This window comes from Xenopus laevis, chromosome 5S (assembly GCF_017654675.1).
Source record: "Xenopus laevis strain J_2021 chromosome 5S, Xenopus_laevis_v10.1, whole genome shotgun sequence".
NCBI classification, from domain to species: Eukaryota; Metazoa; Chordata; class Amphibia; order Anura; family Pipidae; genus Xenopus; species Xenopus laevis.
In genome coordinates this window covers 9,525,435-9,549,263 of record NC_054380.1, presented here as the reverse complement: position 1 = coordinate 9,549,263, position 23,829 = coordinate 9,525,435, and the positions used below count along the sequence as shown (strand labels likewise).

The 23,829-nt window shown below is 42.5% G+C and overlaps 1 protein-coding gene across 2 annotated transcripts; it reads right to left on the bottom strand.

Annotated features, from left to right (window-relative positions):
• Positions 1–2,818: 2,818 nt before the first annotated feature.
• slc4a1ap.S (solute carrier family 4 member 1 adaptor protein S homeolog) lies at positions 2,819–23,822 on the bottom strand. Of its 2 annotated transcripts, none has more exons than XM_041564212.1 (14): positions 22,629–23,822; positions 20,365–20,557; positions 19,877–19,999; positions 18,743–18,803; positions 17,726–17,865; positions 15,191–15,351; positions 14,393–14,462; positions 13,812–13,995; positions 11,316–11,415; positions 11,000–11,213; positions 9,700–9,801; positions 8,578–8,648; positions 7,989–8,061; positions 2,819–3,277 (listed from the first exon to the last, which is right to left on the bottom strand). In XM_041564212.1, exons 1-14 carry the CDS (start codon positions 23,820–23,822, stop codon positions 3,099–3,101), a joined length of 2,865 nt encoding a protein of 954 aa, XP_041420146.1. In that variant the 3' UTR covers positions 2,819–3,098. The 2 variants fall into 2 exon arrangements, with proteins under 2 accessions (XP_041420146.1, XP_041420147.1); XM_041564213.1 differs by lacking the exon at positions 2,819–3,277 and adding an exon at positions 5,289–6,285.
• Between the last annotated feature and the right edge of the window lie 7 nt (positions 23,823–23,829).

Genomic DNA, 23,829 nt, shown 5'->3' with positions numbered 1-23,829 from the left:
TCTTTGGCAAATTGTAAGCTCTTCGGCATGTCTTTTTTTTACAGGTAACTAGACCTTCTTTGATCTTCCTGGAGCTGATCAATGGATCATTGAGTCTTTTCCATTTTGGCTATTCTTCTATCCATTTAAATGGTAGTTTTCTGTATTCTTCCTGGTCTTTTAGGTTTTGGTTGCAAAACTAAGGAGGCTGTTCCCAGTAGTGGAGTAGCTAAGGGCATAGTATCCATTATGTATGATCTAGTCTTTAACTCTCAAGATGTTTTGGAATAGAGGTTGCACAACTGGAAGCCGTAGTTGTTTGCACCGTCCTCATATGAATCTCTTAGGCTCAATGGTGATTCTTTCCCCTCCTGAGCTCAGGTTGTTCCCAATTATTCTATGCCAGGAGTACTCTATGAGCTCTACTCTATGAGCGGCCCAGTGTTGCTGCCAACATTACTGGAATCACAATGTGGACCTCACAGTAGGAAGGCACTAGCTTAGAGGGCGCATAGAAAAGATGTGTTTACATCTTCTAATAACCGGTAGGGATTAGCTCAGGCCTTTTATGATTTCAAACTGAATCAAAATGAAATTGGCTGCTGCTCACACAAACTATTTTAAGCTTCTAAGAGTAAAACAAATCTTGGCCGGAGGAACGAGACATCACTTTTGGTGCCAAGCTCTCCAAATAAAACAAAAACCAATGGCAGTGCAATATAAATCTGAAGAAAGTGCAAGCAGCTGAATCATTGTATCACTGTTATACACTCTGGCGAGACATTGGGTCCTGTAAGGCCCTGTAAGCACATACTTTGGGTCCCATCAGTGCTAGGAGGAAAGTTGTAAATGGCATTTTTAAGTCTCAGAAACATGAGCATCCCATTAAAAATTGAGATGGATCCTGTAGATACAATAGCAGATCCCATAACTGGCCCAGAAAAATGATATTTGTTCTTTAAGGTTACTGTGGAGCCCTGATAATTTGTAATTGATGTCCCAATGTTAATGTAGGAACGATGATTGGAGAACCTTTACAACTAGATTCAGATTTAGGATGGATTCTGGAGAAGGCCTCAAGGTTCAGAAATAGACATTGTGCAGCTGAAACCTTGGTAGACTAGGTGAAGAGAACCTACATTATCGGTGAGGAACGACCTTTTATCGTCATACAGAAGGGAACAAACTTTATCTTGAACTTTTAATACAGTGTTGGACCAGGTTATCATATGTAGAACTTTATCTTCTAGATGTTTATCCATTTTATCAAGACTCGAACCAGGATGTTTTAATCACACACCCAATAAGTCAACAGGCTTCCAGTCACAAAGTCCCTATGGCCTTAGCCATAAACAGTGAGTGAAATAATTCCCCTGGTGCAGATGTGTTCTGGTTAGTTAAAAATCATTAACACATATCCCTGTTAAAGCACTGGAATGTTGGAGCAGCTCGACATTATCTGCATGCTCATGGGATGGAGCAAAGGATAGATAGTATACAGTAAATGCTTTACTTCCTTTGGTAGCTTCACCACTGAGAGGCCCTAAGCAAGTCCTTGTTGAATCCAAAGTTGGTAGACCACGGAATCTGTACACTTAGGGATTACCAATCCTCGACCATGCCTGTATGTTCAGGAGATGTAACAAAAGATAGATGATATATGTTCTTCCATTGGTACATGAAGAGGTCCTAAGGAGGTCCTTTTTGCATCTTCAGCTGGTAGACCATGGAACAGGAATGATCATACCTTGACTATGCCATGGCACATCACATAGATATAAATCAACTTAAATTCCAATTTCAGGGCAATAGTTGAGTTGAGATCCAACCACAAAGCCTGAAAGCATTTGAAACACCACATGTTGACTGCGAGGCTGCAGTAAAAGATCTTACCGCAATAAACCCACAACCAGTATGACTTTTGGCAGTAGTAGCCATTGACAGAAGTTAACTGTTAATGAAACCGGCCTAAAAGACTGATTATGGTAGACTGAAGGAACAGGCGTCCAGCTGCAGATTGTCCCGACATTGTGAGTCGGGGTTTCTTCTCCAAGTTATAAACATCTGAGGAGGAGAATAATGAAGATTTATGGAGATTTGGCCTTCCGGAACCGAGTCCACCTGCTATATATAATGTATTCTGTGGAAAGAGTACATTTTGTTCGTGTTTGGGGTGGCTACCTCTCTTCTGTTGAAGTGTATCACTGGGGTGGTGCAAATTTTGGTATCATGTTGGGCAGAAGACTGGCACAAACCTACTAGGATAGTTCAGGATGTGATGCCAAGGCTCCTTACTAGTTTATTAGTACTGCTGGTCTCTGTCTGCTATTGTGAGATCTCTGATCCGTGTATTGCCCTCAGCCTGCCCTGACCTATTGCCTGCATTTTGTGCCTTGTTTACCCCTGCCTGTTACTTTTTATGTGCCAGTATCCCTGCCATGGCTTTTTACCCCACCAGTGGTACGATACCTAGAGTATCTCATTTAGCCTGCTAGTTAATCCTATATGTGCCTACCTTCTGTCTAGCTTGTATCTACCTGTGCCTTCCTGCTTGGTGAGGACCCATCCTGCCTGTTTTCCACTTCAGCTTCCTCCTTGGCTCTCAAACCCTAAAAATGACATGCGGCCACCTGGTGATCTGTAGTGGACCCTGAATTCCCATACTAAGTCTTGGAATATATCTTTACCCTCTCTTAAAAAAAAAAACTGTTAAGGAATGTGAAAAAAGTCACAAATAACTGTATTAGGAACCATGGACCCCAGAAATGAGAATTCAAGGTTCTACTGGGCTCTCCATTATGTCCATGTGACTGCAAGAAAAGGAGGAAGAGTTTGGTGCTGACTTTACGTGACATGATTTTTAGTAAATCACAAATTCTTTGCCAAAAACAGCCCCGTCTGACATTGCCTGTATTTTATACGGACATTTCAATGTTATATGGAGAATAAAAGCTCCAAATCATGTAGTCGGCAAAGAGTCACTGAGATGACATTTCCAGTTGTACTGGTGTCATGCTGAGAGAACTGGGACAAACCCGTTTTTTCCAAGAGTTGTTTGGAAGGAAGCCAACCCCTATGCTCCCCTTATCTTGGAAATGTATGAGAAATGTCACAGAAACCTATAAAATTTTAAATATTGCAAAAGAGAGAGAGATTGCCAGTGCCCCAAAGGGAGACCAAATAGATTGAAAATTGCAGAATCTGAAACAATTCCAGGGTCCCATGTTCATGTTGGTGAAGCAATTGAGCAGATCCCAGCACTGCAGGACTCCGGTTCGCCTGAATCCTGAGCGTTTCGCTGAAATTGAAATGTTAAAATCATGTTATTCTAAAGCTCTAGATCACCGAATTGGACACGTTTTTTCAGAATGAATGCAATTCTTCCAGCTTAGTGACATTAGCGATGTCTCCCGTGGAACTCCCGACCCAGCCCAGCCTTTTAACCAACTGGATGGTTAATTCAGGAGCGATTCTGCAAGTTCCATTTGGATAAAAAGGCTGAATTTGATAGACGTTTATCAGCCTCAGTTACTATGTTACTAATCTTCATGTCTGGAGAATGAGAGGAGATGAAGAAGGCAGATCAATGGAAACCATTTGGCCAGGCTTAAAAGCTAAACTGTGGTTATGCAGCACCACCTATGTGCAGCCAACAGGTAGTGATTAAAGGCAAAGAAATAAAATTCCATGTTTACTTTCTTTAATGAAAAAATAAACTTATCTCCAATATACTTTATTTAAAAAATGTGTACCGTTTTTATAAGAAACCTGACTGTATGCAGTAAAATTCTCCCTTCATTTACTGCTGTGGATAGGAATTGTCAGACAGTCCCTAACTGCTCTGCAGGGAAACAATCATACTTATGAACAGCAGGGGGAGCCCCCGCCTTACTTCCCAGCCATGCAGAACTCAAGCAGCTTTGTTTGTTTCCCTGTAGAGCAGTCAGAGACGGAGTAGAGATTTTATTGGATTTTATTTTTGCCTTTACATCCCCTTTACTGTTTCCAACTCCAGCTGCAGGGACAAAGATCATGGAGGCAGATTTAAACAGATAAACTGGGATTCTATTTGGAGGATTATTTTGCTGCAGCCACTGGTTCTGCAGAGTTGGAGAAAGTTTGTATTAAACAATACAAAAACTATAAAATCCACATTAGATGACATGACAACACAGGACCCAGTGCAGTCTGTATATTCTGATTATTAATCAGTCTTGCTGTATCAGCTTCTGGCAGATATTATTTGACTTGTGCTGTTTTGATCATTTATGACAATCCCTAAGCAGCCCAGACCACACTGAGCATGTGCACAGTCTTGGTCTTGTAAGATGTATAACAAAGTCAGATAACAGTAGGGGGTGCATTATCCACTATACACACACACACACACCAGATGGTACAACTGAATCAGTGAAGGCACAACCCACCTAGATATGGGGCAGACACAGCAGAACCACCAAACATTTACCTCCACAAGATATTTTTAATGTTGTCTTAGAAACCAGACTACAACCTACCGTATATACTCGAGTATAAGCCGATCCGAGTATAAGCCGAGGTACCTAATTTTACCTACGAAAACTGGGAAAACTTATTGACTATAGTATAAGCCTAGACACAACTACAGCCCTGGCTCCCAGCAGCGCACCTTCCGCCAAAGAGACTCCCCCAGCGATCGACCGGACTTCTTTGCAAAGTTGATGGTGACAGAGAATTGTGCAGAGAGTGCTGTGTGTCATAAAACCATCACTGATCTTTCGTATAACCAACAGATGGCGCTGTGTGATATTGCCATCACTGTTAATCCTTTATTCAACCAACAGATGGCGCTGTGTGATATTGCAGTTACTGTTATTCTTTCATATAACCAACAGAGGGCGCTGTGTGATATTGCAGTCACTGTTATTCTTTGATACAACCAACAGATGGCGCTGTGTGATATTGCAGTCACTGTTATTCTTTGATACAACCAACAGATGGCGCTGTGTGATATTGCAGTCACCGTTATTCTTTGATATAACCAACAGAGGGCGCACTGTTATTCTTTCATAAAACCAACAGAGGGCATTGTGGGATATTGCAGTCTCTCCCCAAGTGAACTGTTGGTATAGGAATGATTAAAAGTGACTGCAATCTCAGCTACTCGGATCGGGTACCGCTGACCCGAGTATAAGCCGAGGTAGACTTTTTCAGCACATTTTGGATGCTGAAAAACTCGGCTTATACTTGAGTATATACGGTAATCAGTATTTACAGCTTCTGAATTGTACAAGAGGGGGTGACAATAATAATTATAATAAAAGAAAAAATCCCCAAACATCACAAATTTATTCACACCAACACAGTAACAGTATTAAATACTCTAGGGGAATATAAACTACATGCCTGTTATAAAAGCCATGGGCACTTAATTTCTACTGGTCAGCTGCTGCCAGGATAGATTACGCAACTATTTGATTGGCTGCTGTAAGGGGCCAGGGCAATTTTTTTTTGTAGAACACTGAAAGCCCATTGGGTTTCAGGCTTGGGTTTCAGGAAAACAAAAAAGAGGAAACAATAGGAAAGACATGAGGGTGAGAAACCAACAAATATCCCCCAACACAAGGATTCTCTAGTAAGTGCTACACCTTATTGGTTCTCTCCCAGCAACTGCATGTATGCAGGTAACAGAACTAGCAAACTTGTATGCTTTAGGGATGCATAGAATCCTGGATTCGGTTCGGGGTTCGACCAGGATTCAGCCTTTTTCAGCAGGATTCGGATTCAGCCTGGCCGAACTGAATCCTAATTTGCATATGCAAATTTGCATTACGTCCTTGTTACAAAACAAGGACGTAAAACATGTTTTCCCCTTCCCATCCCTAATTTGCATATGCAAACTAGGATCCGGATAAGTATTCGGCCGAATCTTTGGCAAAGGATTCGCAGGTTCGGCAGAATCCAAAATAGTGGATTTGATTCATCCCTAATGCTTCTGGCAAAGTCATTATCAACATTGCATAATATTCTGTGCTGGTGAGGCCATAATAAGCAGGATGAAGAACACAGAGTTTGCATTTCAGCTGCATGTGGTCAATGGGAAGTCCTAGACGTGAAAGACTATGCAGGCTACAGGGAGACAAGTTACAGTTCCACAGGACCCATACTTTATTGGACTAAGTGCACGACGTAGGAAGCAGGTGTCCCCCAGCCGTTCCCCCTCCCTGTTCTGCCACCAGCAAATGGGCAAATCCAATATGGTATTTTAGGAGTTGCATCAGTAGCCATATTTCTCGTTTAGATGCGTTTTTCCATCACCTGTTTGACCTGGGAGAAAATCGACAAACTCGTTAATAAAACCAAAACCACTGAAAAATGTAATTATTTCTTCTAGCTCCATAATTCCCCCTGAAATCCTTTGTAATGGGGTACCAGGATTATCAGATCTGCTGTATGTACAAGTTACACGTACAGTTGTGTTCAGGATAATAGCAGTGTGTTTGAAAAGGTGAATAATGCTCAAAACCCTTATAATAGCTTTTATTTCCTTACACACAAATGCATTGGGAACACTGCACATTGTATTCCAAATCAAAACATGAAGAAAAATGTATCAAATGGGTGTTATTCCTTTATAGAAAGTGGAGAAACATGACCTCTACAAGTTTTTTGATGTATTGAAACTGATCCAGGATTCCTGTTATGAGATAAATAGGCCCAATCTTGCTTTTATCAGTCCACAAAATGTTGAGCCATATCTCTTTAGGCCAGTCAATGTGTTATTTGGCAAATTGTAAGCTCTTCAGCAGATCATTTTTTTTAGCTTCACTTCACATAAGCGTCTTCTAATTGTAACAGAATCACAGGTAACTTTAGATCTTTGATCTTCCTTGAGCCAATCATTGGCCGAGTCTTTGCCATTTTGGCTAATTTTCTATCCATTCAAATACAAGTTTTCAGTTTTCTTCCACATCTTACAGGTTTTGGTGCCATTTTAAATAGGGATGCACCGAATCCACTATTTTGGATTTGGCCGAACCCCTGAATCCTTCAAGAAAGATTAGATACCGAACCCTAATTTGCATATGCAAATTAGGGGTGGGAAGGGGTATGACATTTAGTACTTCCCGCCCCAAATTTGCATATGCAAATTAGGATTCTGATTCTGTTCGGCCCGGGCAGAAGGATTTGTCCGAATCCGAATCCTGCTGAAAAAGGCAGAATCCCGAACCGAATCCTGGATCCCTAATTTTAAAACATTTGAGATCATTTTAGCTGAGCAGCCTATCACTTTCTGCACTTCTTTATATGTTTTCCCCTCTAAAATCAACTTTTTAATCAAAGTACTCTGTTCTTCTGAACAATGTCTGGAACGAGTCATTTTGCTCAGACTTTCAGAGAGAAATGTACTATAACCAGCAGCCAGGGGCGCTCCGCTAATGAGGCGAGTTGAGGCCACTCCTGGTAACTAAGAACCGAATTTCTGCTTTTCAACCCGGAAATTCGGCTCTTCTAGTGCAGAGAGAGCAATTGAGCTCTCTGCACTAGCGACGTGGACCCCCCCCCCGTCCGACGATGAAGGTGAGTGCCGTGGGGGAGGTGGGGGCGGCAAAAACAAAGGCCGTCTTGGGTGGCAAATTGGGCAGGATCGCCCCTGCCAGCAGCACAACATTTGCTCCTTCCTTCCTTAAATAAGGGCCGGAATTGATACCTGTTTTTTTCACAGAATGAAAGACATCACTAATTGAGTGCCACACTGCTATTATTTGGAACAAGCCTCAACAAATGATTTAATGACACAGAATCAGCAGCATGTCATGACTGTTGGATTTCTATTACTCTACTACACCTACTAGTAAATTATTTGAAATGTAGAAATATAATTTCTATAAAAAAAACAGCGAATGATCAGGTTAGTGATGTCGGACTGCTATTATTCTGAACACAAACGTAGTACTGGCAGGGTTGTACAGTGATGTAACCCTATTTGCCTGTATTGTTACTCCTAAACCGTGCTATAACTTAAATACCTGTAGGAGGCATCCACACGCAGTAATCTGGGTCATCTTTTGGGTAGTGGGTGGACAGAGAGCCTGTTGGGGGCTGAAAAACAAAAGTGTGCCATTTAATACATATCATACTCCCCTTCTGTTTTGAATTATTTGGTGGCATGAAAACTAAACACTGGCATAGGATAATAGAAAATAAAAGTGTGCCCAACAGAACCGCCCTGCAAACAATCCGTTCAGAATATAGTCTATTCTCATATCACATAGTGATTATCAGCAGGAGAACTGAATGGCGGAAACAAATCCCAGTGACTATTCCCTGGATGCAGTGTGGGGGCACCAGTAGAGGCCCAATTCTATACTATTCAAACTGCTGTCTGGGTGGGTCTTCCCACTACTTTTGTAAATAGTCCGTGAAGACAAATGCACAGGATTTCAGCTTAAGCAGAGGTTATTATCCAAGCTTAGAGCTGAGCTCTCACGTAGGTTGAGAACCCTACAGAAACAAATAAAATGGCTTTTTGAATCTGTTTCCATATAACGGTGGAGCCTAAGTGAGTGGAAATAAGTGATCAGAGACCCAGCAGCATTCTGGAAAAGCCTTACTCACCCTGCTGGGGCCATGCATCTTCCTTGGCTTAACGGTTTCCTCTTTCTGTTTGTTTTCTTCCTTCTGGGATACTGTAGGAAAACAAAATCCTTAATAAAGTCTCATCGTGGTAGTTCCCCATAGGCACTGGCAGTTTTGTAATATCACAGTGTTGTTTACATGCAGCCCCTGCCAGCTTGTTGTGTCTATGCTGCAAGCCACACTGTCAGCTGAGCCTTTTACTTATAGCCGACTATGCAACTAAGCACATGCCTTGTTCTGCTGTGTCCATGTACTGCAGTCTGTCCACATTCTGTGCACCATTCACTTTAAAGGAGAAGGAAACCAAGTCGGTGCAAAAACCCTCCCCCCCTCCCCTGTGTTGCCCCCCTCCCTCCTCCCCCCGGCCTACCTGTCCCGCTGGGAAAATGCCCCTAACTTGTTACTTACCCTTCTGCGCAGGTCCAGTCCAGGGAGTTCACAGACGCCATCTTCTTCCACACGATTTTCTTCCTGCTTTGACCGGCGTTTTGGTGCATGCGCAGTAGGAGCATTTCGCCGGTACGGATCTACTGCACATGCGCCAAAAGTCACGAAGGTTTCCGATTTCACTTCTTGACTTTTGGCGCATGCGCAGTAGATCGTACTGGCGAAATGCTCCTACTGCGCATGCGCCAGTCAAAGTAGGAAGAAGATCGCTTGGAAGAAGATGGCGTCGGTGAACTCTGTAGACTGGACCTGCGCAGAAGGGTAAGTAACAAGTTAGGGGCATTTGCCTGGCGGGACAGGTAGGCCAGGGGGGAGGAGGGAGGGGAAGCAACACACGGGAGGGGGGGAGGCTTTTTGCGCCAACTAGGTTTCCTTCTCCTTTAAGCAGTTACAGTCCACCTGTTATGATTCCAGACAGACTGCTCCATGCATGTGCTGAATACTTCAGGGTAATATTTTAAGGATCACAGAAGGAAAATGTATCTCCTTCATAATTATTCCCCAGTTCAAATGAAAGGAGTTTTGCTGCGCCCTAGCTTTTTGCTTCTGGCAGACTGGCTGGGTAGAACTTCCCTTTGTACCAATCTGCAAGACCAGACAATACACTCATTATATGTGACTCAAAGCAGTGAAATGACTGGTTGTGCTGCTCACCTTGGGGTTCTCTTTTGCTGGGGATTGGAGTCTCGTCATCTGGCTCTGAATCCTTGGTTTTCTTTGGTCCCAAATGAGGAAGTTTGTCTTCCATTTCTGGAACTGGGAGCATAATAAATGCAAATCATTAAACGGTCAGTCATTTATCATATGAGCAGCAAAGTGTTCTCTGCACATTTATATTCAACCATATGGGTAGGAGGTGCCATATTGTTTCTCTTAGACAGTACAGTATGAGGGTATAGCTTATTGTGTGCCCAGAACATTCCTTCTCTGTATATTTGTATTTATACATATGGAAGGAGGTGCCATATTGTTTCCCTTAGACAGTACAGTATGAGGGTATAGCTTATTATGTGCCCAGAACATTCCTTCTCTGTATATTTGTATTTATACATATGGGAGGAGGAGGTGCCATATTGATTCCCTTAGACAGTACAGTATGAGGGTATAGCTTATTGTGTGCCCAGAACATTCCTTCTCTGTATATTTGTATTTATACATATGGAAGGAGGTGCCATATTGTTTCCCTTAGACAGTACAGTATGAGGGTATAGCTTATTATGTGCCCAGAACATTCCTTCTCTGTATATTTGTATTTATACATATGGGAGGAGGAGGTGCCATATTGATTCCCTTAGACAGTACAGTATGAGGGTATAGCTTATTGTGTGCCCAGAACATTCCTTCTCTGTATATTGTATTTATACATATGGGAGGAGGAGTGCCATATTGATTCCCTTAGACAGTACAGTATGAGGTATAGCTTATTATGTGCCCAGAACATTCCTTCTCTGTATATTTGTATTTATACATATGGGAGGAGGTGCCATATTGTTTCCCTTAGACAGTACAGTATGAGGGTATAGCTTATTATGTGCCCAGAACATTCCTTCTCTGTATATTTGTATTTATACATATGGGAGGAGGTGCCATATTGATTCCCTTAGACAGTACAGTATGAGGGTATAGCTTATTGTGTGCCCAGAACATTCCTTCTCTGTATATTTCTATTTATACATATGGGTAGGGAGATGCCATATTGTTTGACTAGTTATACCAGTTATACCACATTGTGCGCTCAGACCATTCCAAGTGTTTATTTATTCTCCTGTGGAATCATAAGGAAAAAGCACCAGCATACAGATCTGTGAAAATAGTTACTGTGCTTCTGGGCACCCAGCAAAGGGTCATTCATTCAGAAATAATAAACTCAAATTTACAGGAAGTGACTGTTGCTCAACACATTTAATAAGAGCCACAAATTATGTCACAAAATGGTTAACGTCTTGGGACTAACCTGGCTTATCAACAGCAGAGGATTGGGGTGAGCAGGCAGTTTTTTGAGGGGATCCTTTATCAGCTTCCTCCCTCTGGGCTGGTTTCTCGCTAGAATCCTCAGTAATCTGTTTACATTCCACCTGCATTTCTTCCTCTTCTTCTTCCTCCTCATTCTCATCGCCTTTCATATTAAAAAAACTTTCCGGAAGGTCTGTTCGCTTTGGTGGCAGTTTCTATGGGAAAGGAATACAATGTTACACTTACCTATATACAAATAGGCCCTCAGGCTACAAAATAAGGTGAACTCTTCAAGATAAAATAGAAAGAGAACTTACCCCAACGGTACCAGTTTTCAGTTTAAATTTTCTTCCGCCTTTCATAGCTCCGAACATGGGCAAAGAAGGTTTTTTCGCCTTCGGATCTGGTGCCACTGGACTGAAAGAGTAACATTCAGCAACAAGGGTGTAAGATTTAAGAAACAAGAACAGAGATACTGCAAGTGCTCCCATTACTGTGGGCAGCTGGAAGTGATAGTGTCGATGCGCTACTAAACCGATACGTTAATTTTAGTATTTGATTTATTGGGGGGGGGTTAGCAATTGCATCAGATGGAACCCTATGTTCAGACACAGTCCTATTAGAATAAAGTTAATCTTGAAGAAGTTAAAACCCCACCTACAGGGAGCCCTAACATGAAACCCACCTGAAGAATCCCGGGATCCAAACCCCATCTGAACAGAGTCCCGGGATCCAAACCCCACCTTAATGGAGTCCCAAGATCCATACCCCGCCTAAATGGAGTCCCAGGATCTATACCTCACCTAAATGGAGTCCCGGGATCTATAACCCAACTAAATGGAGTCCCAGGTTCTATCCCCCGCCTAAATGAAGTCCCGGAATCTATACCCCACCTAAATGGAGTCCTGGATCTATAACCCACTTAAATGATGGCGTCCCAGAATCTATAACGCACCTAAATGGAGTCCCGGGATCTACCTGACTCTAAAGCAGGCATGCCCAAAGTCAGACACGGGGGCCAAATGTGGCCCATTTTCAAATTTACACCGGCCCTCATGAAATTAATAATAATGCGGCCCCCCAGCACAATGCAATCAGGAATTGCGTAGCCGTAATATTTGGGCACATGATTAGTGAAATGATCTGCCACTTGGTCTATACTGCTGCCTGTGTGCTGAAGGTGTTAGTAATAGACAAGTACTGGCACGGAGTGACGCGCCGCTCTCACATATTGCTTTAGGGCTGAAGGCGAAAATGACGTGGCAGTACAGTAAACTAAAAAAGTAAGCGAGAGCGGCGCGTCACTACGTTCCAGTACGTGTCTATTGTTAACACCTTCAGCACACAGGCAGCAGTATAGACCAAGTGGCAGATCATTTCACTAATCATGTGCCCAAATATTACGGCTACCGATTTCTTGTTTAAATGAGGCGTGGAGAATAAGTCCAAATAGATTCCACTTCTCCCCTTCTTAAACGCCGTGTACGCGTCCATCTCCGAGACTGAATGATCCTGATCGACAAGCTAGTTACCTCAGAATGGATGTCAGGCTGAATGGTCTGCCCCCACACATTTTCACCTCACCAAACCTGGCCCTCGTTGCAAAAAGTTTGGGCACCCCTGATCTAAATGGTGCCTGAATGGAGTCTCTGTATATAAACTCTCACCAGAATTAAGTCCCTGGATCTAAAATCCACCTCAATCAAGTCCCTGGCTATAACTCCCACCAGAATTGCAACCCTGAATTTAAACCCCAACTGAATGAAGTCCCTGGATCTAAGTACAAAAAGCAGTAACAATGAATTCCCTAAATAGCTGAAAAGGCATCTGACTCTGTGAAGCCTCTGTGTGCCCTACAATACAAATTAACAGCCATTAGCTTTGTGCGGATTCAGTGATGGCTGGCAGACTAATATAAATACAGTACATGAGAAACATGCTGTGGTTTATAGGAGGGTCACACAGGCTTGGGGACAAGAACGCTTACATCCTTATCCCATGTGCTATCACAGGCAGCTGCCATCTGCTTCTCCGTATCAGACTTACTGCCCCTTGAGTGCACAGCATATCAGTAAATCTGATGCTTTAAAGTCCAGCAAAGAGCAGAGAAGTCTGACACAGTCTAATGCACCAGAGAGAACTATCTTAGCAATCTGTGTACTTTGCATGCAACGGCTGTTCATCTTCTAGCAAAATTGGAATTAAAAAAAAAAGAGCTTAGTACGTTACAACTCTTCCGAAATAGCCTTCCAGGTGATAAATAGGGAGGGATGATGCCATGAGCATTTGCCTGGGGTATCATCTGGCTTATTGTGTTCTCGAAATGCTTGTATGACATTTTAAGAGTAAGCTTACCAACTTGGGTTTTAAAATTTGTTTTGTGTCTCTCCAGTGTAACAATTACACAGCTGTTCGCATGCGAGAGTCACGGATCCAAGCTAAAGGCAGTGGTTTAAATGACACTGCGGAAGAAGAGAACCTAAATATAATGACAGCAGCACGGTTGCACAGTGGTTAGTGTTTGTGCAATGAGATTCTTTGTGCAATCCCAGCCAGGGCACTCAAAATTTGTGGATTTTAATTGGCTCCTGAATTGACCAAGTATGTGTGCGAATGTGATAGGAATCTTAGACTGTAAGTTCCACTGCAACAATTACAGTATAAATTAACCTCCTGAGTTCTCTAACACAATCAAAGACAGAAACAAAGACCAACCCCAAAGAGGCTAAGATTATGTCTCAAACACACAAAGTTAATTTACTGGTGCTTTCACTGCTAAAGTTGATCCATACAGGTTTTCTGCCCTCGCTGACCTGAGTTCCGGAAGCTTTGTTGGCTGCACAATCTTTATCAGCCCTTTCAATCTCTGCTGTTCCTTCTTGAGCTCAAAAGAGCGCAAGTGGAGCTTCTTGCGTGCAACGTTATCGAGTGTGGCCCCAGATTTTATTTCTGTCATGAAGGCATCCAGCGAGTCCTGAGCTTTGCTCTGAGAATCAGCTGTGGGGGAAGAGAGGAGAATGAGAACAAAGTGACATTGAAAATGAACCAAAAAAAGAGAAAACGGCAACGGTGAATACAGAAAGATAGCGGTAACTTCAAGACTACACTATGGGAGACAGGAGAATTTTCAAAAAAGAAGTTATTCCATCGATCAGGTAGATGCAGGGCTTTCCTTGTCCTTTAATGTGACCAGACCTGTAAAGACCAACACCCCAAGCCTTGGTGACACTCAATACAATCAAGAGACCATTCACAATACTGCACTGATCAAATTGCTTCTACAGTAGTTATCAAAGTGAACTCATTCTCCTTCCAGAAGAGTTTTTGCTGTACTTCACTCAAGAAATGCCAGTAAAATACAGAGACAACACGCAACCCACAGGATTGAGGTTACCTGCATGAGATGTCTGCAGCTTGATGGCAATGTCAGAAAGCTCCTTTTCAACAGCATTTAACTTAGCAACCTTAAAAGAAAACACATTGACAAAAGCGAATAGCGTGAGCGTCAGAATCAAAGTCTAATACAATAGATAATACATAGCTTTTAAGCTAAATAGCACTCTCATTGTATGAGTGAATGGTTTAAAGCAGGGGTCCTTTTTTAGCCTTGAGTCTCATTCAGATGTAAAGAGAGTTGGGGAGCAATTCAAGCATGAAAAATGTTCCTGGCTGGTCTAAAATACACGCTGTGATTGGCCATTAGGTATCCCCTTTGTGGACTGGCACAGTTTGGCAGTACACCTTGTTTTTATGCAACTAAAACTTGCCTTCATGCTTGGAATTCAAAAGTAAGCTCCTGCTTGGAGGTCACTGGGAGCAACATTCAATGGGTTGGTGAGCAACATGTTACTTACAAGCCACTGGTTGGGGATCACTGGTTAAAAGGATATATAGGGATGGCAAATTCTCCTGCTAGAGAGCCCTAATTGCAAAGGGGAGTTCTGTTTCTTTCCCTTTATAAAAAAAATGCAATTAGTACTTTATGCAGCATTCCTGTATTAAACACCAGACTATTTATTAAGCTTATGTTGAAGATTGGTGAGGATTGCGCCTCCATCAAAGGAAAACTTACAATGCTCCCTTCTCTTGGAAACACCCACCCAGCCAATCAAGAAGATCCCAGAATTATATTAATTCACAGCTTCAAGACGGTCACAGTTTTGCTATAACAAAATCACAGCAGGTCACCAACCAGGGAGTCATAGGTTTCTGGTTTATCTTCAATCTTCCCGGCCTTTTTCATGCGGTTCAGCCTCTTCCTTTCCACCAGTCCCGTGCGGTCGAGGAACGTGTCGTCATCACTGTCGTAGAAATCCTCGTCCTCCCAATTTTTAGCTTTTCGCTTGCGAGCCACTGAATGAAACAAACGAACGGCCTGTCATCAATCTTTTTTACTAATCATACTCAGCATTTCTAACTCACACATTCACGATTAGCCTTAAAGGGATCCTGTCATCAGAAAACATGTTTTTTTCAGTTAATAGTGCTAATCCAGCAGAATTCTGCACTGAAATCCATTTCTTAAAAGAGCAAACAGATTTTTTTATATTCAATTTTGAAATCTGACATGGGGCTAGACATATTGTCAATTTCCCAGCTGCCCCTGGTCATGTGACTTGTGCCTGCACTTTAGGAGAGAAATGCTTTCTGGCAGGCTGCTGTTTTTCCTTCTCAATGTAACTGAATGTGTCTCAGTGAGACATGGGTTTTTACTATTGAGTGTTGTTCTTAGATCTACCAGGCAGCTGTTATCTTGTGTTAGGGAGCTGTTATCTGGTTACCTTCCCATTGTTCTTTTGTTTGACTGCTGGGGGGGGAAAAGGGAGGGGGGTGATATCATTCTAACTTGCAGTACAGCAGTGAAGAGTGATTGAAGTTTATCAGAGCACAAGTCACATGACTTGGGGCAGCTGGGAAATTGACAATATGTCTAGCCCCATGTCAGATTTCAAAATTGAATATAAAAAAAACTGTTTGCTCTATTGAGAAATGGATTTCTGCGCAGAATTCTGCGCTGAAATTCATTTTGGAATTTTTTTTTTCCCCATGACAGTATCCCTTTAAGAATCATAGTCATAGCCTGCTCTGGTAAGGCGCTATAGATGGATGAGCAGAATTTCCTAAATGGTCCATTGCAGAGAAGTAAGACAGAGGGGTCCACCCGTGTGTTGAGATTTGGGTGACTTCTAAGAACTCTTTGGAATAACAATGTTTTCAAACACCTGTAACCTTGTTATTAGATAAAGTGAGGTCAGATGTCAAACCAGCACCAAAACACAAGTCTGTGTAAAGGAAAGCATGCAGCTCCCCGGGTGCTATACTGGCTAACAAAACCCCTGCAACTTTTTAATTTAAGTCCCAGCAGGATTAATTAGACATGCTATACTGTATATATAGCTATGTAGCCATTAAAATAAAGCAATCTTCAGGCTCCACGTATATCACCTTGCTCATCTGAATAACACACCCAATTATCATAACTTGTACTCCCCATCACGGGCCCAGACAGGCACTGCCACAGAGCACTGCTTTATTTTGAGCCTGTTTGTCAGTGCCTTAAAGTGGTATTTGCCTTTAAAGGGATACTGTTATGGGAAACATGTTTTTTTCAAAACACATCATCAGTTAATAGTGCTGCTCCAGCAGAATGCTGTACTTGAAAACAGTTACTCAAAAGAGCAAACAGATTTTTTTATATTACATTTTGAAATCTGACATGGGGCTTGACATATCAGTTTCCCAGCTGCCCCCAGTCATGTGACTTGTGCTCTGATAAACTTTAGTCACGCTTTACTGCTGTAATGCAGATTGGATTGATACCCCACCCCCCAGCAGCATAACAACAGAACAATGGGAAGGTATCCAGTTAACAGCTCCCTAACACAAGATTAGGTAGATCTAAGAACTCAATAGTAAAATCCAGGTCCCACTGTGACACTGTTACATCGAGCAGGAGAAACAACAGTCTGCCTGAAAGCAGTTCCATCCTAAAGTGCTGGCTCTTTCTGAAAGCACATGACCAGAGAAAATTACCTAACATGTCTGCCTACAGACTAATATTACAAAAAAAAAAAATACACTTGCTGGTTCAGGAATGAAATTTTATATTGTAGAATGAATTATTTGAAGTAAACCGGGTGATTTAGAAATAAAAACTACACCATAAAAATCATGACAGAATCCATTTAATTTAACTTTAAGTATGTTATAGAATGGCTGATTCAAAGACACTTTTCAATTGGGCTTCATTGTTTTTTTTTTTTTATAGTTTCTTAATTTTTTTACTCTTTCCAGCTTTCAAATGGGGGTCACCGACCCCATCTAAAAACAAATGCTCTGTAAAGCTACATATTTATTGTTATTTCTACTTTGTTTTACCTCTCTTTTTTACCATTTTTTATCAGTGACTTGAGGGGGGACCATATGGGACATAACTGTTGCTTTTAAATCTGAACTGAATGCCAAGAATCAATTGCAAACTCACTAAACAGTTATGTCCCATGTGCCCCCCCTTACAGTCACTGACTAACTCAGAGTTAGAGAGCTGAAAAGTAGGAAGTAACGATATAACTAAAAAAACTATATTAGAAACATTTTTTAATTTTGCGCAGCCTATTTACCCAGTTTATATTTTAATACTGAAGAATTCATTTTATTCTGACATGCCAAATCATAAAGCTGAACACCTGCACAAGACTGGTGGCAATGAACAGAAAAGAGCACTTACCTGCCTCTTGGCGCAGCAGGCCTCTCATTTCTAGCATACGACAGGCTTCCAATGAGCACACTACTGATGCTTCTTTCTTTCTCCCAGAATGCACAGCTTCTGCCACCACTTGCTTCCCTGAAGCATCATCTACTGGCAACCTATAAGCAAAGAAATAGAATTTCAGAACCAACAGCAAAGCAGGGGGGCACAGAAGAAAAATTAAACTAGCACAGAAATAGATCTATAATATGCCAAGCCCCTATTTTGGTGTATAATATGGGAAAGGCTCTAGGCACGTGTGTGTAAGCTTTGGGGAGCACACAGTAAAGGTGAAACCCAAAACATACACAATAAGAGAAAGTACAGCAAAGACCAGTGAGTTGGAGAATGCACCCTTGGAAATAGTATTAAAGGGCAACTAAAATCTAAAATAGAATAATGTTAGAAATGCTGTATTTTGTACACTAAATATAAACATGAACTTACTGCACCAGAAGCCGAATTAAACAAATGATTTATGATTTTAAAGTTGGCAGAGGGGGCTGTCATCTTTTACCTTTGTTATACATCTCTGCTCAATGTGGTCTGGGCTTCAGTTGGGAAGTTAAGCTTAGGGATCGTCATAAATAATCAAAACATATATCTGCCAGAAGCTGATACAGCAAGATTAATTAATAATCAGAATATACAGACTGGGTCTGTGGATACAAATCTACACAGTTGCTACAGGGAAACAAACAAAGCTGCTCGAGTTCTGGGAAGTAAGGTGGGGGGCTCCCCCCTGTCATTTGAAAGTATGATCAATTCCCTGCACAGCAGGTAGGGACCGTCTGAAGTTTCCTAACTGCAGCTGTCAGAGCAAGTAAAACTAAGGGTGAATTTCACTGCATACAGTCAGATTTCAGGCACACATTTTTTAACTAAAGTATATTGGAGATAGATTTCTTTTTCATTAAAGAAAGTAAAAATGGGATTTTATTTTTTTGCCTTTACATGCCCTTTAAAACAAAGGCACCTGCATGCGCGACTACGTACTTGACTCTGCACAGCCACATGCCGGGGCCCTGTTCTTCATACTCATATTCCAGCTCTTCCCCTGCAAAAACACCAAAAGAAAGGACGTTAACACTTTAACCATTAAAAAAAAAAATTTAAATTCTTTGTGGTTTTGAAGATATTTAATAACATTTTGGTTCTGCAGCTTTTCAGTTTGGAATATTGCTAGGGTAAGTGCAGAATGGAAGATGAATCGGAAAGTTTGTTAAAAATATTAGCCAGAATATCTAGTCCTAGGATTCATCTGCTTTCTGGTTGTCAATGTCACTGACCTTGGCATCCAAAAAGTATCATTAATTTCAGAGTGGGGAAATGAAAGGGAGATAGGACGACAAACATCACACATAACAACAAAAAAGGTCAGTTGGGAACGGTCTTAGATAATTACTGACAACATCACAGTAAACTTTCCCTTTAAATTGACAGCACAGTTCAAGCTTCGGAACATTTTATGTCAGTTCGACAATTCATGAGCTTCTATTATACAGACATTACGTCTCAGTCAGGACAAAGGTGTGGCCAATATCTACAATTTCATATGAAACCAGCTGGTCTCAGACTAAATGGGCAAAGGACTCTTGTATATAAACCTATAGTATAGAAACTACTGCAATTCAATAAGGATCACAAATCTCAGATACATAAGTCACAGTTATCAGTATATCTGTGCAATTCTTTGTGTAAAGGTGGCCACTCACGGGCAGTTTATCGCTGCCAATATCGGTCCTTTAGACCGATTCGGCAGTTTATCTGCCTATGTGTGGTGGCTCCCGACGAGTCCTCCCGATCGATATCAGGTCAAAAATCGCCCAGATATCGATCGGTCAAGTTTGATTTTTCGTACGATCCAGGACCGCATCGGCTAGTTGATGCGGTCCTGCGACCCGTCGGAGCCCAATCATAGTATTGTATTCTAGTCGTTTGGCCCCAGGGCCGAAGTTGGGATTCATCTGATATTCCCCAGCCGTTAGTGGGCATATCAGGTTAAGATCTGCTCGTTTGGCGACCTTCCCAAACGAGCGGATCTTATAGTGTAAGGCCACCTTCAGATGACTACATTAACTCCTTATTTTCCAACGCCTATTAAGTGAATTGCAAAGAGGATTAAATTACCTTCCCTGTCGAAGAAGCCTTGGAGAGCTTTTTTGGGGTTCTTCAAGTAAAGAGCTTCCTTTTGTTCCTGAAACTCTGTTGCAATTGGGTTTTCCTCATTATCTTCTTGGAGCGCATCCTCTCCTGCAAGACACAAACCATCAGTGCTCCCAAAAAGTAAAGCAGAATCCTCCCCTTCCTCCGGGCTGCCCAGTCTGGCACATTAAGAAACTGTCGACCCATAGAAATACACACAAGCCTCCGCCCAAAATGGCCCCATGTAATGTAGCTGGTGATAAATAGGGGCTAGCTACAAAACTGTTCACATGATACATGGGGTATGCACGTGGGGTGGAGGCATACGAAATAGCTAAATAACTAGAACAGAGGATACCCATCCCAATATACATTTAACAGAAATAAAGATATGAACATGTATATCCTAATTAGATTCGTACTTCTCATTGGGTAAATAAGGCAGTAATATTTAAAGTAATAATAAACCTTACCCATTCCCCACATGCATCCCCCATCATCCCCCAAGCTCCCCGGGTCCTTCACATTCTTGTTGTCTTCTGAACTTTCTTCATCATCTGAATCATCTCCCAACATCTTCTTCTGCAGGCTCTCCCTCTGCCTCCGTGCTTCTTTTATCTGAGTTACTGTGAGCTCCGATTCTTCCTCCTGGTCCTCCTCTGGGCCCTAACAGGTACAGATACAAAAATGGAGGTCATGCTGCAGCTTAGTGGGAAGGATGAAGCTCTGAGTTCTGCAGCATAAACACATTACCTATTACCCACCAGACAGGTTGTGGTTGTAATTGTGCCAGTGCACCCCTCTCTCGTCATCCCTCTTGGCTCAGCTCTAACACATGTTGTATGTCTTCTTTTAGAAACTGTCACTTACAAGCCATTTGGTGAGTTGGGCTGGCCAGGGTATATAAAAAATGAGGAATAGCAGGTGGCACTAGGTTTGGCTTAGATCAGGAGGGCCCATACTTTACTAATGGGAGGTCTACCTTTAGTGATGTTGTCCCATTCTGATCTACATCCATAAAAGCATTGTTAGCTTTCTGTGCCATGGAACATATTACTCAAATATTGATTTATGAGAAAATGTATATTGTTATATTTAACAAACAACTCTTTCTTATGCTACCTTAACATAATAAATACCTGAATGAAAAGCATCGAATAGGAGGGTGATTTAGACAAGCAGTGTATTGAGATCTACTGATCACCAACTAAAGGTCTACTGGCAGATCTCGATCTAACTTTTGGGCAGCCCTGGCTTAGATGCAAGAATATTTGGGGATGTGAGAGTTACCAAACAACTGACCCGTGAAACACTAATACAATGGATGTATTCTTGGGATTTTCTGCATTAAAGATCTTTCCATAATTTGGAGTGCTATGCCTTAAGAATAAAAAAAAATACTTTACGGGGGTAGCTTATCTTTAAATGACATGTTCGTACAATATACACAGTGATATTCTCAGATAATTTACAAACAGTATTTTTTATTATTTAGGTTTTTCTTCAGCAGTTCTGCGCATCTGCTTGCTAGGGACCCACATAGGGGTAGATTAAGTAAAGGGCGAAGTGACTAACGCTGGCGATTCCCAGCGTTACCACTTTCAGGCACTTTGCCAATTTACTAACGTGCGCAGGTGTAACTTCGCTAGTCAAGTCCCAAAAAACGCTGGTGTTTTCCTTTTTTCAGAGTGATAGCCTTCAAAAGTACTTAATTTTTTTTGGGTAACCGGGTTCCCCAATACATTTTCTAACATATGGAGCATTAACTATACACTGGGCTCATGTGTAGGGAATTATAACAACTCTATTTTGTTTATTAAGGTTCCCTGGACGTGTGTAATGTAATGTATTTGCTGCAACATATACGTCCATTCAACTTTATATTTTCCTGTTGTATGCAAATTAGCCTAAGTGAAGACCTCTAACGAAGTTGCGCTAGGCATAATTGAACGCTAGCGCATCTTTGCTTTGATTGCCGAAAATTTGCCAGCGTTCGGCGCCCTGGACGCAACTTTGCATTTTAATAAATTAGCGTTGTCTGAGCGAATTTTCACCTGGCAAAGTGTTGCCATGCCTGTGAAGCCGTCGCTGGCAAATTTTCGGCGCTTAGTAAATTTACCCCATTGGCAGTGTTTTGGATGAGAGACTGGAGGATGAATTGGGGGAGAAACTGAACAGAAAGATAACTAATAAAAAGTAACAAATCTCCTCTTATTTGGGGTGACTAATCTCCCCGAACTGCCTCCCGCCGACTATAATGAAAATCGCAGACGGTAAGGTACTCGGATCGCACGGGTTTCCTCATGAAGTAACTTCAGGCGACTTTGGAAAACAAAGCAGTCCGAGTGCCTTCCCTCTTCTTTGGGGCATTAGTCGCCTTAAAGAAGAGGAGATTTTTCACTGGGCGACTAATCTCCCCGAATCTGCCTGTATGCCCTGACCCTTAGTATGTTATAGCTTGGCTAATTCTAAGCATCTTTCCAATTGGTATTCATTTTCTTTTAATTTTTTTTTTTTATAGTTGCAGGTCTCTTATTCAAATCAGTGCATGGTTACTAGGGTAACTGACCATAGCAACTAGAATGCTGAAATTGCAAACTGGAGAACTGCTGAATAAAAATCTAAATAACATTTGCAAATTGTCTCAGAATATAACTTCCTACATCATACTAAAAAGTTAACTCAAAGGTGAATAACCCCTTTAATAATGGAAATTCCAGGTGGAAACGAATCTCACCTGCAGTATAAAGAGGCGCGTGCTTCCCCCAAATTTCAGCACGTGGCCCACTTTAACTCGACAGTAAGTTTTTGCTTGAATCCTCTGTTTGTTTAGGAAGGTTCCATGGGTGCTGCCCAAGTCATAGACATAAAATCCAAGCTCCTCATCTGGGTCAGAACCTTGAATGTGACGGTACTGAAGAACCGCGTGGTAACGGGAAACAGACGGGTGCTCCAGGGAGACGTGGCAGGAAGGGAGTCTGCCGAAAAGAGTCCAACTCACATTGCTGAGGTTCTTAGTAGACACAATGTTTCCCCCTTTCAGGATCTCCAAGTTGTAAAGAGTTTGGGGCAAGCCGGACCACACAGGTTCCCTATAGGGAATGGCAGGGCAGGTTTGGTAGGCGTCAGAGGGAAGCCTGGCACTGCCAGCCGGGGGCGTTTCAGCACTGGGGGTTCTGTTGCAGGCGGGGGGAGACGGCTGTGATTGGGCTACAGGTTTGTCTCTTGGCTCAGTTGCCTTTTTAGTGTCACTGGGACGGGCACAAAACATGGGTTTCTTAAAGGATTCTGTGACCGTGGGCTTCTCCCTGGGTGGACTAAAGGCAGAGGTTCCCTCATTACTGGGGCTCCTTGAAGTAAATTCCACATAACTGGGCTGGGGACTCTGTTGCTTTCCTGGAGTGATACCCCTGGGAGAACTGGATTCCTCAGGGGAGTGGGAGCCAGTAGTATTGACACTCTCATCCTCATTGGTCCAGCGGCTTGGTCCCCTCCCCTCATTGGACTGGGTAACAAGGGGCCCCTGGGAGGACCTGGAAGTCCGTTGGGTTTGTGTTTGGGCCCCAAGCCCCTCACCGGTATCCCCGGTCCCCTCAAAGCTTCCGGCACAAACATCCCCGGTGCCCTCACTGCCCCTGGGCCCACAAGTATCGGACTCTTCACTGGCCCCGTCCCCTGGGCTCCTGTCCTCCTCACTGGAACCCCCAATGCTCTCAATAATCTTGGTCTTTGGACTGTGGGCCTCATTGGTGTCAGTATCGGCTGTGCCGCCTGTACTGCGAGGTTCCTCACTGCCGGAAGTACCGCGGCTCTCAGCGCTGTCCCCTTGCCCATTATTCTGGGACCCAGGGCCCCCCGTATCCTCCAAGGCAGCGGCCACGGGATGACTGCACAGTTTCCCGCCATCGGGGACCAGTGGAGGGGTCTCCATGTATCAA

Bases quoted from the DNA above. Each gene is read 5' to 3' on its own strand.
- slc4a1ap.S (XM_041564212.1), bottom strand. From the start codon at position 23,822: ATGGAGACCCCTCCACTGGTCCCCGATGGCGGGAAACTGTGCAGTCAT. The intron at 15,352-17,725 runs GTAAGTGCTCTT...TGTTTCATTCAG, and splicing joins CCTGCTGCGCCAAGAGGCAG to TGGCTCGCAAGCGAAAAGCT. The intron at 14,463-15,190 runs GTTGGTGACCTG...TTTTCTTTTAAG, and splicing joins CAGAAACCTATGACTCCCTG to GTTGCTAAGTTAAATGCTGT.